At 45.9% G+C, this 17458-nt stretch overlaps 1 protein-coding gene across 2 annotated transcripts in view; it reads left to right on the forward strand.

The window, feature by feature from the left end:
* Positions 1 to 3052: 3052 nt before the first annotated feature.
* The window catches only part of TBC1D1 (TBC1 domain family member 1), a 224504-nt gene continuing 210098 nt past the window's right edge, over positions 3053 to 17458 (forward strand). For both annotated transcript variants that reach the window (XM_036263997.1, XM_036263982.1), the window contains exons 1-2: positions 3053 to 3256; positions 14473 to 14980. In XM_036263997.1, the coding sequence (XP_036119890.1) occupies positions 14564 to 14980 (417 nt within the window). In that variant the 5' untranslated portion in view covers positions 3053 to 3256; positions 14473 to 14563. The remainder of the gene's footprint in view (positions 3257 to 14472; positions 14981 to 17458) is intronic.

Here is a 17458-nt window from a genome sequence, read left to right on the forward strand (position 1 = left end):
CCCTACTTACTTTTCTTATTGGAGACTCAAAGAACTAGCAACAGAACACCTTCGTGGGCCCCAGGGAGCTCCATGTGCCCCCTGCCTCTGGCATGGCCGTGTACCAACCCTGCTGGGAGTCATGCACCTGTAGGACAAGGGGAAGGAGATACTTCCTTCCTGCAGCAATGGCACCTGCAGGACAGCTGGGTGGTCAGCTCTTACCTTTCTGCTCTGCACTGGGACAACATGGAAGTCCCCTCCCGTTTTGACACTCTTCATCCTGTCGTCAGCCCCACAGCCCCCTTTACTATTTCTTCCAGAGCTGCTAGAAATGAGTGCAAATGAGGCTGATGGGGCTATCTCCTACTCTCTGAGACAATGCTTTACAACAACAACAACAACAACAAAAAAAAAAAAAAGGAAAATCCTTATCATGTATTATAAATCCCTCATCATCCTTCCTAGGGCATTACCTGACCATGGAAACGGGGGGAAATGATGCAGAAATTGCTGCTGTTTACAAGGCCATGGCCCTTCCCTAACTCAGGTTAGGGTCAGGGCAAATGGCCACTTGCCACTAAGTTGTAAATCACTGAGCTGCAACTTGCTAGTTTCCAATAGTGGGGTGCTGGCAGGAATGTTTCCCCCCTCCACTGCCTAAGCCTGCCTCTGCCCCCCATCCCTCCCACTTCCTGCCGTTGTGACCAGATCAGGCACCCGCCTGGCTGCTTCCCTGTATCTAAGCTTTCTGTGCTCTGGAACTGGGGTGAGGGTGAAGTGGGAGTGAGGGGGTGAGTGAGGAAAAGGAAAGGGAATGGAGTGGCAGACTGGTTCGGGCCAAAATGTTCTGTTATCGGAGCCCAGCCTTGGCCCGGCCCCTTCCCCAGAGGCAGGGCTGGCAGCAGGGTTGTTAGAGAATAGTTTCAAGCATCTTCTGCCAGGCCATGAACACAAGGCGGTTTGGGGGTGTCAACGAAATGGATGACAGTGTACCTGTCTTGACATCCTAGCGCTCGAGGTAAGTGTGCTCACCAGGCTGCTGCAGGGAGGGAATGAGAACTAGACAACTGAGTTGGAGATAAAGATGTAAAATAATTATGGTGTCACCCAAGTGACAATATGGCCTAACTAGTTTACCTGGTCTTGTCACCTAATGAAGAACAATTTCTATAACCCAATGACTGTTCTAATCACTAGAATATTCATGTCTGTATATATTCCTCACTTCTTTTTATTTGAGGCCAAGTACACAAATCATTGTGCTTAATAACAAAGAATGAGTTAAGTGCTATAAGAGGCCTGCACAGTGGCCAGGGAGAAAGTGTGTTATGAGGAGCTGTGGACTTTGGGGGGTCCTGGCACCTACTAGCTCTGTGGTCTCCAAGAGGCATTAACCTCTTAGTTTCCTCATTAGTCAAGAGGATTTAATTCACCCCTGCTCTGCAGTGTTTGTGAAGATTAGAGACAAAATAAGAACCTACCACAATGTTCCAAATAGACCAGCCTCTCGATTAATAGCTACCACTACTACTAGAGTTTTAAATCAAGCTGTGGATATAAGTTCTGTGATACCTCTCCTGGATGTGAGTATCCAGCTTCTGGGAACACACTCCATGGGAGGCAGGGGAGAGGAGGGGGCACCTTGAACCTCTGTTTGCCTTCTTTGCTAGGTTAACAGTAGCTGCTGCCATTAGTTGAGGCCCATGCACCTGCCACTGTGCTAAGCACTGTACATTCGCTTTCCCATTTTATCCTCACAATGGTTCTATAAAGTGTGCTGGTCCCTTTCCACAGGTAGGAGAATGGCGGTCCTCCAGCTTGCCTAGGCCCCACCAGTGGTGGAGGTGGGTTTTAGGTCAAGTCCAACCCCGTAGCCCAAGCTCTCTGCCACTTCCCTAGAGTGTGCCTCCAGATACACTAAGCAGAATAACCACCACAATGCCTCCTGGGATGCTCCACCGCTGTTCCTTCCTCCCACATTTACCTCCTTCTTTCTCTCTCCCATCCTGCTCACTCATTTCTATAGCTGTGCTAAGCACCCTACTTTCTTCAAATCCCATTTCCTTTTCCCCAAAGTGAAATTGGTGGGACAGGGATTTTGGAGGGTTGCCTGTTTTCTGCTTACCACCATCCGTTAATCGCAGGAGCCTGATTTCCCAGCCCTCTTACATTTACCCAGTCTCCTTACACTCTACAAGGCCACCGGGAACTTCCCCAAACCTGATCCAGGGGTAGTCACACTGAGCGCGCGCCCCCGCGCGTGCACGCGCGAGAAAGAGCCCAATTCATTCCCTGCGTCACCCCCGCAGTTGTTCAGAAACGGGCTCACTGGTGTTTCATTGGGGAGGGCACTACAGCCTTACCCCCTTCCCTAAGCCCCTGATTTTCCTGCCTTGCCTGCCAGTGCCCCATAGGATGCTCTTCACTCCCTGCCATCACCCAACCCTAGGACAGGAAGAGGAGTGATGTGGGGGGAACCAGGTGGCTCGGTGGCCTTCCCGTGTTCTGTGCAGTTGTCACCAGGTCCGTTTCGGAGGGCGGTGAGCGTGCAGACGAGGCTGGGCTGCCGCGGGGAAGCCATGCACGGGCTGGCAGTGCCACCTGCTGAGAGCCCCGCGGGCCGGGCCACCTTCTATAAATAGGCTGCTGAGGACAGAGTGTGCGACCACATCACGCGCGGGCGCCCCAGGAGCACCACAGGCCAGGACCCTGCTCTGGGACGGGGCCCGACACCTCCCCCGGGCGGGCCGAGGATGGACCGCGAAGGGGAGAGGCAGGGAGGGCAGGGAGGGCAGGGAGGCAGCGGCAGACCCGCACTGCAGCAGCTGTCGAACGCGTGTGATTCGCCTGTCCCGGCGGGGCCGCTCGGGCGGTCACACGGCGCAGTGTGGTGGGGGTGGGGGACCGCGTGGCCCTCTCAGGTCCCGGTGGACCGAGTCGGGAGATCCCGCTCCTGCCCTCCCCTCGCCTCCCCCGCGCTCGCCCAGCCGGGGAGGAGGAAACGCGAGTCGCGCGCAAACACCTCCTCCTCCTCCTCCTCCTCCTCCGCCACCGTGCCTGTTGCTGCCGCCGCCGCCGCGGGGCCGGCCGTGTCCCCAGCCGGGTGAAGAGGAGGCGGGAGCCGAGCCGAGGGGCCCCCTCCCAGGCCCCTGCGGCTGAAAGCACGCCGCCAGGGGGCACGATGGACGCCCCGCCCGCCCAGGCCGTCCCGAAGCTGCCCCCGGGCACCTGCGCGCCCCGGCCGGGCCCCGCGCTCTGAGCGCGCCGCTCACAGGTAGGCGCTTCCCCGGCTTCGTACACGCCACCCCGCCGGTTCCTCCGGGGCATCCCGGCCTGCCCCACCCCCAGCGCTCCGGGCCCGCGGGGAAGCCGGTTCCGGCAGCCCCGGGGCGTTTATGCTGTCCTCGCGGCCCGGGGTGCGCTCCGGGGAGGAAGTTCATTGCCATCTCTTTGCCCCCTAGATGGACGAAAGCGAAACCTTCTAGTTCTTCACAACCCAGGAGCTCGGAAAGGCTGCCTCCCTCTGCCCTCCCCACCCCTGCTCCATGGTCCTCGCATCTCCCTCCTTCGCCTCCCGCCAAATATGTCTTCGGCTATGTGTTTGTAAGGCGACCAGACCGGGTGGGGGGAAGGCGGTCAGAGTAACCCCATGCCACCCTTTAAAAGTTCAGGGTACTTTGCAGCAGTAAGTTTGGCAGCTGCACCAGTGCGCTCAACATTTCTTTCTATGGGCACATCCTGTATCAGTCATTTCGAAACCCTGCTTAATTGTTTCTAGCAGCTTCCTGATTGGTCTGTGATTATGGGGCCCCTCCAACTTCCACACGCTGTTGTTTTTATTTTAAAAAAGAGGTGTCATTTTCTTTGAAATCCTCTTAGAGGCGGCTTTACCCATTGTAAATTGTACTTATTCTCTGCAAGTTGCTTAAAAAGGAAAAGAAATAGAAAGTCATAGCTGTTCCTTCCACTAAACAGTTTTCAGAATGCCCTACATAAATAGACAGGTATTCACTTCATCTAGATCTCATTCCTCCTTTTAGATGATTGGATCGTTTTATTTATTAATATAATCAGACTTTGAAAGAGCATTTAAAAATGACCTGGTTTAAATGAGTCACACCCAAGAAACTCAGCTATCTCTACAAGTTCAAACTCCTAAACTTTTTGCACTGTACCTAAGCTGAACTGTAGGGGCCTTGATAAAACGCCCTTCTTTAGGAAAGCAGAAATTCATTCTCTTCCCCAGATTCCAGATGGGGTTGGTTGGAGTTCGAGAATGGCCACCTGTGGGTTTTGTCGTGTTTTGGGACCTGCTCTGTGTGGGAGGGGTTGGGAGGAAGAATGAATGGGGAGCTGTTCCAGGAGGCTGGGAATCCACCTTGCAGAAGGACTCCTCATATTTCTGAACACTTCCTGTCTATCATTCCCTTGGGTTAGGGGACCCTGAAGCAGGTGAGTCCCAGAGTTGAGATGGCTTCTCTTGGTTGGGGAGGAGCTCCTTTCTGGGAACTCTGAAGACATTCAGGAATAAGGACATTGCATGAAAAAGTTTGTATAGAAAAGGGTTGACTGCTTTTGTAAACAGGTGTTTTACATCTGTTGGAAATGGAATGCTATCATAGTCTCAAATCTATATTTTTTTCTAACCAAGTTATAGGGAAATAAGACTCTCAAAAGTGCTTTCTCTCCAGTCTTAATCTATTAGTAACCATTGACAGAATGAGCTGCTAGGTAGTGAGCACAGCTGTGATTTAAAGGGTGAAATGTGCCCTGGCCGGTTTGGCTCAGCGGTTAGAGCGTCGGCCTGCGGTCCGGAGAGACCCGGGTTCGGTTCCCGCTAAAGGGTGAAATGTTGAGGGGCCATTTTCTTTTAATATATTTTTATTGTTTTTTTTTTTTTTTTTTTTTTTAGAGAGGGAGAGAGAAAGAGAGTGAAACATGGATCGGCTGCCTCCTGCACGCCCTCTACCTGGGATTGAGCCCACAACCCGTGCATGTGCCCTGACCAGGGACTGAACCTGCAACCCTTTGGTGCGTGGGACAATGCCCAATCAACTGAGCCACACCAGCCAGGGTGAGGAGACATTTTCTTAAGTAAACACAGTGGAGTATCGTGAGACTATTCACTGAGCACAGGAGGTATAAAAGAGACTATAATAGCTCAAAGCAGTAAATAAAATCATCAGGTGATAATTAAAATAAATGCCTCTTTGTGGATTTGTTCAGCTGTTTGCAAGCCAGTAAAATAGGAGGAAAATTCATTCATGTTATAAATTATTAGCATCAAGGTAAAGTTTTGTGAATAGGACTGTGCCCTAGTCTACCATCATCTTTCCCACAGAGTGCTCCGGGGATTTCCCCTTTCCTTACGACAACATTTCTGGTTGGGTGCAGTCCTGTCAGTGTTGACCTTTTATCCAATTATGACATTGTCACAGTACCAGAGGCCATGAGAAAGAGACGGGCAACTCGGAAGAAACACAGCTTTGTCTCCCTTATGAACCAGCTGTTGGCAATCTCTGTCTCCCACTTCCCTAGAAAGCAGCCTTCCCCCAGCGGGCCTGCGGTAGCAATCAGATGGGCCCCTGTGGGGAGCCAGGTGCGGGTGGTCAATTCCTTTCCTGCCCAGATCGGATCTTCTACGATGTCCCACTGGGAAGCAGGGAGGAGTGCTGTACTCGGCAGCATGGAACTTCCCTGCTCCCGTTCACACCCACATCTCCAATCACTGCAGTGCCTGCAGTAGTGCCCAGAGGATTTTGTCTTTGAATATGCTTTTAATTTTATGTCACAAAATGACAACTCCCTTCACAGCATTTCTTTGAAGGTCCCTAGTTTCCACTCTTCAGATTTCCCAGATGACCTAAAGCGTGCATCAGCCCTTTAGGGGTTCAAGTCAGCTTGTGTGGGGGTGCCTTGGCATAATTTGCTTTGCCCTTTTCCCTACCTTCTCAAGTTTAATGGCTCCCTTAGTTCCACTATGTGATACATTTTCCAGCCCTTTTCTTGATCATTAAAAGCCAGAGAAGCAGAATCTGTTCATTAAAGATGACTGTGTGTCCACTGAGCAGACAAGGAGTGTTGGTGATGGCAAAGGGTTACCTTACAATTGCCTTTGCTGACTTTTATCTTTGTTTCTTCCTTTCCAACCCCGCATACTGATACAAAATATTTTTAGACCAGATTCTTTATAAAAGACAGGAAGGTTTCCATTTTCAAGGTTTTGACATTTTCAAGCCGAGATTTCCATTGGATGGATTCTTAGATTTAAGGGCAGGGTGTCCCTTTTCAGGTTTCAAATGTTTAACAAAAGATTAGTCATATGTGGGCCATCTGAATTCATCGTGACCCTTAGGTTTCAGTGAAACTGTGCAGCAGATATGTTCGGCACCAACAAAGAGGCATTCAGGTTTGAGTGTGCCTGTTTCCTCTGTGACAAGCAGTAGCTATTTTTCATAAGAATGTACTCATTTAACAATAGATTATTTGTGATCAGTGACTCTACACTTCCAAACAAACATAATTAATTTATCTATGTGAAGTTCTTAGAACAGTACCTGATACATAGTGAGCACTCAAATATTACTTGTTGTTATTATGTATTTGTTTTATTTTATAGTTTTAGAGTATAACATTGACATTAGATTTGGATTACTGAGGCCAAGAAAGATTTAGGTAGAAAAACGACCAGGCTAACTCACTAGAAAGATATTTTAGAGTTATTCCGTTCTGGAGATATTCTCATATCTCAAAGAACAGAAATTTGGGCATAAGACAGGTCTGGATTCAAATCCTGCCTTCATCATTTACTAGCCAGGGGACCCTCAGAGTTGTAGGAATATATTTATATATATATATATATATATCATCCAAGAAGAGGCAGCAAAGTGGTGAAGCACAAGTATAAACTCTGGGTCGGGACCTGAGTTCAAAACCCGATTCTATCACTTGCTGCTAGTATGAACTTGAGCAAGTGACTTCACTTCTTTGTGCAGCAACTTCCTTCTCATTTCTCATCTTTAAATTGGAGCTGATAACTATTTACAATAGATAAGATCTGGAAATAGCCCAAGTGTCCATCAGTAGATGAATGGATAAAAAAGCCCTGGTACATATACACAATGAAGTACTATGCAGCTGTAAGAAAGAAAGATCTCTTATCCTTTGAGACGACATGGAGGGACCTGGAGAGTATTATCCTAAGCGAAACAAGCCAAGCAAAGACAAATATCACATGAGCTCACTTATTTGTGGAATATAATGAACATAACAGTCTGAGGAACGGGGTAGTCCCAGAGACGTGGAAGTGGGGTACAGACTGACAATCCCCAGAAGAGGGGGTGGGAGGGAGAGAGAAACCACAGAACTTATATGCATGTGTGCATGAACAATGGACATGGACAACAAAGCTGGGGACAGGGCGGGGAGGGTGGGGGAGGGGGGTATCAGTGGGGAAAAAAGGAGAAACATCTGTAACAAAAATAAATTAATTAATTAAATAAAATGTAAAAAAAAAGAACATAACAGCCTGAGGAACAGGGTAGACCCAAGATGTGGAAGTAGGGTACAGACTGGCAATCCTCAGAAGAGAGGGTGGGAAGGGAGGAAAGAGATAAACCACAGAACTTATATGCATGTACACATAACCGATGGACACAGACAACAGAGCTGGGGACAAAGTGGGGGGAATGGGGAGAAGGGTGTCAATGGGGAAAAAAGAAACATCTGCAACAAAAATAAATTACTAAAAATAAATAAATGAATAAATTGGAGCTGGTAGCCCAGAGTGTGACTCAGTGGTTGAGCGTCGACCCATTCACCAAGAGGTCACAGTTCGATTCCTGGTCAGGGCACATGTGCAGGTTGTGGGCCCGATCCCCGGTGGGGGGCATGCAGGAGGCGGCCAATCAGTGTTCTCTCTCATCGATGTTTCTATCTCTCCCTTTCTCTTTCTCTCTCTAAAATCAATAAAGAAAAAAATAAATAAATTGGAACTGATAATAATATTTCATAACAGTCCTTATTGTCCAAGGTGGTTGTGAGAGCTAGACACTAAGGTGCTATCATGTGTTAACAATTATTACTAATAGACAAATGGATAAAGATGTGGTACATATATACAGTGGACTATTACTCGGCCATAAAAGATGAAATCTTGCCATTATTGACAGCATGGATGGACCTAGAGGGTATTATGCTAAGTGAAATACAGACAAAGAAAGATAAATGCCATGTGATTTCACTTATATGTGGAATCTAAAAACCTCATAGGGAACATTTTGACAGTTGCCAAATGAGAGGGAGTGTTGGGGGAATGCATGAAAAGGGCGAAGAGATTAAAAAGTACAAATTAAGGGTTACAGATTAAGGGATGTAAAGTACAGTAGAGTGAATATAGTCAATAATATTGTAATAATTTATCGGGATGATCACTTTGCAAGTTATATAAATGCTTAATCACTATGTTGTACACCTGAAACTAATATAATATGTCCACTGTAACTGGAACATTTTTTAAATTATTAAATACTAAAAAACACATATTGCTGTTACTTTTAGGAGAATAACTTAAAGCACCTTTGCCAGGAGGGAGGGTATACATAATCCCAGCTAGGGCCTCCACCCACCACCCCTTTATCCTGTGCAGTACAGTAGAAGAGAATACACAAGGCGATTATGTAAGGACTAGTCTTAAATTGGCTCTGATTTACACAGGAAGGAAAACATTCGAAACATCATTACTTTACGTGTCAAATTAGAAAAGCACAGGCCAGCGCAGGAGCATCCGTGATGGTGAGGGGATTGGAAGCCCCGCTCCAGGAGCTCCGCAGGGGGATGACAGAGATGCCTGCTCCCCGGGGACCTGTGTGACCGCTCTGACTGGACGGCATGCTGTGGACAGAGTGTAGCCAAGCCCGTGGTCTTACTGCGCGAGGGGACTATTCAGGTGGCAGAATACTTCTGTTGAGTTAAAGCACAGAAAAATTGACCATTGATTTGCCAAGAGGGGTGGAGTGTGGCCACCTGGGACTCCCGGCCCCAGCCTGGCGCTAGAAGCTTCCAACATGCCTCCCTTTATCCTTTTTTCTTTCCCTCCTCCCACCAGTTCTGAGGAGGTGAGGGTGGAACCACAGAGGCAGCAGTATCCTGAGCCACTGGAAAGTCCCTGTCCCGCTCCCGTGGTTTGCTGGCAGGGGGTGGATGGGGGCTGGGAAGGGGGGTTCCCACTGGCAGCCTTCTCCGAACTCCCACCATCTCTCACTTCCTGCGGGTCAGCCCCTCCTTTCTTCATGTTCTGCCTCCAGATTTCTGTTCTTGACAGAGGGATGGAGCAGCTTTCTATCCCCACACAGTGTTGGGGACATTTGCTATCATACATTATGCAATTAGATCACCAGATTTTAGAGATAGAGGAACGCTTGGGGATGATCCTGTTCCATTATCTTATAAGCGTAAACTTGAACTTTGGAGAAGTTAAATAACTCGCTTCCTTAGCTGCACCACTTGAAAATGTTTTCATGAAGAAACTGAGGTTCTTTGCAGCACTTGAATGAGAATCAGGGAGTTGGACTGTCCTAATTCTGTCACCAAAGTTGGACAAGCCACTGAACCTCTCCAGAACTCAGTTTCCTCATTTCAAATATGAAGGGAATTTTAAGTGGCTTTAGAGGACCTTTCTGGCTTTAAAATGTTATGATTCTAAGTGCAGACTTCCAAGAATATGTTTACCAGGATTCACTAACAAGATTATCAAGCACCTTTGTGTTTTGGATACCTAGCGTGTTCATGGACTGTGGTAGGTAGGAGCTGTGTAGAACATAGACGGTCTCTGTCAGTGGTTGGGCTTGTACACACAGGAACACAACTGGAGCTCGCTGGAATAGCAGATCACCTCTGAGGGTATGAGACACAGGAGGCCTCTTGGAATAGTTGGTTCAACCTGGGGCTTAACGGTCAGAGGTTGTAAGCAAATGGCATGGCTAGATATGGTTTTAAAAATAATCTAATGGTGTGTTAGTATTATTTGTTTTTGTTAATCCTCACCCGAGGATATTTTTTCCATTGATTTTTGTTTAGAGAGAGTGGGGGATGGTGAGGGGAGAAATGGAGAAACATCGATGTGAGACACATCAATTGGTTGCCCCCCACATGCACCCTGACTTGGCCAGGGATCAAACCTGCAACCCAGGTACCAACCCTTGACCAGGAATTGAACCCACGACCCTTTGGTGTGTGGGCCGATGCTCTAACCACTGAGCACACCAGCCAGGGCTGTTAGTATTATTTGAATAGTTCATCTGTTTCATGGAACTTATTATTGAAAATTAATACAGTTACCTGGTCTGTTACTATGAATTTTATATCAGCAGAATCTGAATTACTTATAAATAATTATGGCCATGTATGAGAAAGAACTTATTTGATAGTTTATAAACAATATTAAGGTCTAATTTGCTTTTTCAGAGATACTAAGAATGTGTCCCAGCTGATTGAAAAGTGAAAACTTTAGGTATTCAAAAACTTTTGTCAGTGAAATGGCAGAACTGATTTGATGGCTAATTATTTACCAAATGATTGAAATGACTCAATTGTGTACTTTTTTTGCCACACACACACACGTATATGAAAAGTAATTATTTGATGCCGTTGCCATTATATTAATAATTGCTTCATCTGCACTGATTGAGAGATACTGGGTCTACCCTTTGTAATAATTCTAGTACTTCTTCAAACATGTTTTGGGATTAGCAGCTGTCAACGGTTGAACTAGAAACAGATTCAGTTACAGGAGTGGATGCTGACCCAGACATTTAACGCCAACTTTCACCTGCAGGTGAGAGAGAGGAAAAAGGAGAGACTGACCATTATTTATGGGGTTATATGAACTTCAAGTATGTTCTCAGCAACAGAAGCTGTACTTTAAAGGAAAAGTGATAGGGAATACACTCTCATGAACTATGTTGGAGCTCTAAATTAAGTAGGGGTTTATTTCTGAACTTTTGAACATTTAAAAGAAAAAAATGAGCTCTAAGCTATGTTCAAATTATATTATAAAAATTCACTCTTAGCACATATATATGGAGCGAGAGTGTGTGTGTAAAAAGAAAAGACTTCTAGTTCAGAAAAGGTTTACAATTTTAACACCGGTTTTAGAAATCTCAAACCTTAAGAGTTTGAGAAGCTTTCAGTCTTGTTGAAGGAACCTCTTCAAACTCTTAAAATAAATGTGATGATCAGATATGAAGTGCAGAAGGTTGTGGTGATGGATGCCTCGTGGTGATGGACGCCCTGAAGCACCTTGCAAGAAAGAGGTGGTAGGTGCTTGACTCTGACTTAAATGCGTGTTGGAATGGATTTAGAGAACAAGAGTGGGGATCGTTGGGAGATGATTTTGCTTGGGTCTCTCGTGTTTCCACACATGTTGTGAGCAAAGGCACTGCCTGCATGTTTTCTGAACTACCTTTTCGGTTCTGTTCTGAAAAATAGCAAGCAGCCATGGAGCACAGACATAGTGTCTCTCTCGGGAGCAAAGGGCAGGCATGCTTACTCCCCATTATAAAATAATTGGGCTCCCAAAGCTCAGGTGTCTTTCCTGGAACCCAGTGTGGATACAAGTGTTAGCTGGCCTGTGGGAATTGGGGTCAGGGAACTGACACAAATGCTGACTCCCTGGCAGCTGCTGTTGCTCTGAGTAATACATTGTCCTTTGTCTCAAACCCAGGAGTCTCATGTCATCTCCCAGCAGGCTAACTGTGGCGGGCTCACCTGTTATAATCTCAGACCCTTTGTAGTTTGTGACCGGTACTGTGTTCCTGGGAGAGAGGAACAGTATGTACTATGGCTCAGAGGCTCTCATAAGCAGATAGTTGGACCAGATTCCGAAGAGTCCTTATATATCATGTAGAAGACTTTAGATTTTATGGGCAATTATTAAGGAATTTCTAACAGGGGAGTGAATGATCAATTTTGTGTGTCTGTTAAATTACTCTAGGAAATATGTGAAGGATGGGTTGAAGGTTGGGATACTTTTTCTCCAGTCGAGTAAAGATAAGTTATATTTGATGCAGAGCCCATTTAGAGGCAGCGGTAGGCTGGAGAATGATTTATCTCAGTCTCTTCTGGCTGTGTAACAGCACACCGCAGACTGGGTGGTTTATAAACTACGGAAATTTGTTTCTCACAATGCCGGAGGCTGGGAAGCTCAAGGTCAAGGTGCTGGCAGATTCAGTATCTGGGGATGGCCCACTTGCATGGACTGCCATCTTTTTTTCGTGCCCTCACTTGGTGGAAGGGGCAAGTGAGCTGTCTGTGTCTCTGTTGTAAGAGCACTAATTCCATTCATGAGGGTTCCATGCTCATGACCTAATCACCCCTGAGAGGCCCGACCTCCTAATATCATCACATTGAAAATTAGGATTTCAACATATGAATTTGGGGAGGGGGGACACAAAAATTTAGTCTGTAGCAATGAATCCTTGGTTTGTGGCTTAGCCAATAAAATAAATATTGACTCTGGTCACAGAGACAGAGCTTATCGGAAGGAAGGGAAGTTTTGGGAACGGGAAAGGGGAGAGGTGAGACTGAGTTAGTTTCAAAATAACTAAATTGAGACTGAGGTACCCATAAGCTACCCAGATAGAAATCTGTAATGGCTTGTACAGACCTGGAGTTCTCTGAGGTTCGATGGGAATCATCAGAGTTTTGTGGTAGACACACTGGAGTGCAGCACTCAAGAGGATAGGCTGAGAATGAGGTGTCGACCCTCACATCACCTGTGACAAATGACTGGAGCTCTCCAGGCCTCCGTTCCCTAGGTCATCAAAGTGGCAAAATCTCTAACTGAGACTAAGGTTGGAGATGAGGTTGTTAAGAAGATGAAGTGAGATAAGACACGCAGAGCGCCTGGCACTTACTAAAAGTAAGCTGTTAGCAGCAGCAGGAATATTGGAATGTGGTTGTTGACACCAAGAGATTAGGTGAGTTTGTTCAAAGAAAGCAGGTGGAGCCAGAAAGGAAGCCATCAAAGAACCTGCAGAGAAGCAACCCAGAGTGCTAAGGTGAGAACCAGACATTTTAAGCAGGAAGGGGAGTGGTCAACATTGAGAAATTCATCAGAAAGGACAAAACAGTTGAGAACTAAAAAGCCCCCTTTAGATTTCACAACTGGAGCATGTGGGTGACCTTAGCAGGAGCAATTTCAGTAGCTCCTTGGTGCTTCTAGTCACAATCCGGAGGGTAGATGGACAGTGGGAAGTGGAGACCGTGTAGACTTTATCTTGAAGAAATTTGTGTGGAGAAGGAGGAGTTGTGGCTGGGGAGGTTTGAGGCCAAGAGGAAATATCTTTACTTTTGGGATGGGAGAGTCTTCATTCACTCCTTTAAAATATTTATTGAGCCTATTTTGAGTCGTTGGGCACTGTGCCGGGCACCAGAGATAGAATAGCGAATCAGATAGATGTGACCTCTGTCTTTATCGAGTTCCTCATATGTGAGAGAGTGACTACCCAGGGGCAGATGAGTAGAGGATAGGGCTTGAGGTGCTGTAGACAACTCAGCTCTGAACAGAAGGGTTTCATCATCCAATGGAACAAGAAAGTGTTAGGATACATCAAATGTGGCTGTTGAAACTCACCCATGCAGAGGGGAAGGCAGTGGAGAGAGTTTGGGTCTAGTAGAAGCAACATCCTTTATTGAGGAGGACTGGCAAGGTGCTGGGGTGATGGCTTACATGAATGAAACAACATGATATTTATGACAGTGTTTGGAACATAATAGACATCTATTACCTGTTCATGACATTTGAATTGGTGATGCAGAACCTCTGAACTATGCCGAGGAGAGGCTTTTAAAACTTAAGTGGTATCATAGGCAATAGATAAGGTGTTAAAACTGGTCTGTTCAGTATACTATGATGATGGATATCTGATATTTTTTTCTGTGAGATTACTTTGGAGGGGAGGGGAATATGAATTGCCAGTACTGAATTTGATTATCTTTTAAAAAACACTCCTTAAAACATATGTTAAATAACATAACAGGGTTTCAGGCTGTCTGAGTAGCAGTATGTTGTTTTCTGTAGTGCGCCTTTGTGGTCTCTATGATGCTTAAGTTTAATAGGAGTTTTCCAGTGGGATCTTGTAACCCGCTGTAAGTGTGACATTTATGGCATATTCAGGTTTTCTATGAAATGCAATTTCAGGAAAGCTCTTTCTCAGCAGAGCAGCTTATTTGAACTAATATCCATTTCTTCCTATGTTTGGGTTTCAGACTTTTTTTTTTTTAACTGAATTTATTAGGGTAACATTGGTTAATAAAATTATATAGGTGTTAGGTGTACAATTCTATAGTACATCAACTGTATATTGTATTGTGTGTTTACCAACCCAAGTTAGGTTTCAGATTTTTAAGTTCTTCTGAAATAATAACTCTTTGAAAGCAGCTTTTGCTGTGACTTCATTAAATTCTAATGCCTCTGTGTTTCTCCCCCAGGATTCTGCCGCAGAAGCATGTAAAATAGATTGCTTGGTCTAAAATAGAAAAGAGTGGCAACGTTTTGCTGAGTTTCCAGACCTTTCCCAAGATGGAACCAATAACATTCACGGCGAGGAAGCATCCGCTCCCTAACGAGGTCCGGGTGGCCTTCGGCCTCCAGCTGGTGGGCTCCTTGCCGGTGCATTCCCTGACCACCATGCCCATGCTGCCGTGGGTCGTGGCGGAGGTGCGGCGGCTCAGCGGGCAGCCCTCCAGAAGGGAGCCCGGTACCAAGCAAGTCCGGCTTTGCGTCTCACCCTCCGGCCTGAGATGTGAGCCTGAGCCGGGGAAGACTCAGCAGTGGGATCCCCTGATCTGCTGCAGCATCTTCGAGTGTAAGCCGCAGCATGTGCACAAACTGATTCACAACAGTCACGACCCAAGTTACTTTGCTTGTCTGATTAAGGACGATCCGGCCAACAGGCGGAGTGTCTGCTACGTGTTCAAAGCTGATGACCAAACAAAAGTAAGTGGAGGCGGGGATCAAGAGGATTGAGGTGTGGCTGGATGGTTTTTACTGTTCGGGGACCCAGACACTTGTTTTAGTATACCGGAATGAAGAGGAGAGAACGCGGCAGTTATATGCAGATGAGGTCACTGGAGTTTTGGTTTATGGGGATAGTTTCTTTATAGTCTTGAAGAACACTTGATAACAGATATTAGAAATGATAAGTTTATGAGGTCAAAAATTTAAAAGAGAAATCTGTTTAAACTGATAAGAGCTGAACTGTTAGGATTGAGATCGTGTGAGAAATGTGCTCCAAAGCGGTGCTTCTCAAGCAGAAACTGCACATGAGTCCCCTGGGGGTCCAGTCAAAGTGCAAATTCTGATCAGTAGGTCTGGGGTGGAGCTGACGACTCTGCATGTCTAGCAAGCTGCCCGCTGATGTGAGCTGGCGCCTCTGCAGACTGTGCTTTGAGTAGCAAAGTGCTAGATCAATGAGCTCCCCATTTTCGGATGCTGTTAATAAAAATATATTTACTTATAAACTGTATACATATTTTTAGCCAGTTTTCCAAGGCATGATGCTCACTTAGGCAAGGACCATTTGCAAGAATAGTGGATCTGAATCTAAGTTTTGACATTTCCAGGGTGTTTTTTGTTTTGTTTTTTGCCAACTTCATGTCAGATCTGATTAGCTTGTTATTGTTATATCTCATGACGTATCTGAGAAAAATATTGTGTGAGAAACGGAAAAATGTTGTCAGGTCTATTTCTCTGTTCATTAGTGCTCGCCTTGTTGTCGGCATGCTTTGCAGTTCTGTATAAGACTTGTTTGGAGCCCACTCCGTGGAGGTTATTTCAGAAAAGGTTGAGAATATAATCCCTGCAGCCACTTTCTCAGGTGGGCCCATGGGAACTTCAGTTTGGTACAGACCACGGAAAGCAAACAGGTGAGGGTCACACTGCTAACCGGCGAATGCCCGTGCCAGGCCCTGGCAGCTGGCTGCCACGTGCTGCCCTGAGGATGCCAGTGTCAGTCCATGTGAAATGTCAGTAAACAGAAACAGCAGTGCCAAGTAATGCCTTCTCCCTGCATCCCACTGGGTGCTTTGTATACCCTCCAGGGTGTGCAGAACTCATTTGGAAATTAATGTTCTTGGAGACGAAGTAGATTTGTGGAAATTCACTTTTGTTTGATCACTCCTTTTACTCATTCATGCAGTGATTGCTGCTCCAGGTACCATGTGGGAGGATATTAGTACAGACTAGAAGGAAGGCAGACGCATCAACAGGTAAATACCATGTGGTCATGATGGAGAAAACAGAGGATGAAGCCTGACACACCAGGGTGTAAGGAAGTGTTTTTTAAATAAAGGCTAATCTGGAGCTTAAAGCCACTATCTTCCCCACAGAACAAGGTATCTTTTTACTGTAAGTCATTTAATGTCGCCGTCCAAGCATCACAGACAGGCAGGGTGGCGTCCTGGTTTAGAGGTTCAGAGGGACTAATTTCCTGGATTCTAGTTGTCCACCAAGAGTAAATGAATCAAGAAGCTTTGGCTAGAAATGAAATGATGTATTCAAGGTCCAAGCATCACAGATAAGCAGGGTGGCGTCCTGGTTTAGAGGTTCAGAGGGACTAATTTCCTGGATTCTAGTTGTCCACCAAGAGTATATGAATCAAGAAGCTTTGGCTAGAAATGAAATGATGTATTCAAGGTCCTAGGACTTATGAACAAACACTACTAGGCAAGCCTACAGTGCTCTGAAGAAGAAAGAAAAGCTGAGGTTTCATATGGTAAAAAGTATGTTCTTGGGAAGAATCAGTCCTGCATTCTTGGCCTGTGGATTGGTCTGAGATGGTAATTCTTTAGATGATTGGTGGTCTGGATACCGATGTCAGGCAGTCTGGATACATGAACATTCTTTCCTTAGACGTTCAGGGGGTGATCAGAGGGTTATCTGAAGGTTTGTATATTCAGACATTGACACGGGACTGAAAAGTTCAAAAGTTTTAGTTCCGAGGCTAGTTAAAACAAGAATAGTAATGTAGCAGCCTGTCAGGACTTCATTTTATTTTGTCACTTTATTCTTTAGTCCTGTCTGCCACCTATAAACAGGGCCTATTTCCTTATCTGTAAAATGGGGATAATTATAGCCTCTATCACGTAGAGTTGCTGGGAGGACTAAATGAGTAGAACAGGACCTGAAACTTACTACGCATTTATGGCTATAAAAAAAAACAAAAACAAATTTCATCAAAGAAAGTTTTACTGGAAGCCAAGTATTTGCTAATTTTGTTGTTGTTAATCCTCAATGGAGGATATTTTTCTATCGATTTTTAGATAGAGTGGAAGAGGGGGAAGAATGCGGGTGGGGAGAGAGAAGGAGAGAGAGAGAGAAAAAAACTTTGGTGTGAGAGAGACACATGGATTAGTTGCCTCCTGCATGGCCCCAACCAGAGCTGGAGATTGAACCTGCAACCGAGGTACGTGCCCT

The sequence above is a fragment of the Molossus molossus genome, unplaced genomic scaffold, assembly GCF_014108415.1.
Source record: "Molossus molossus isolate mMolMol1 unplaced genomic scaffold, mMolMol1.p scaffold_m16_p_1, whole genome shotgun sequence".
Classification (NCBI taxonomy): Eukaryota; Metazoa; Chordata; class Mammalia; order Chiroptera; family Molossidae; genus Molossus; species Molossus molossus.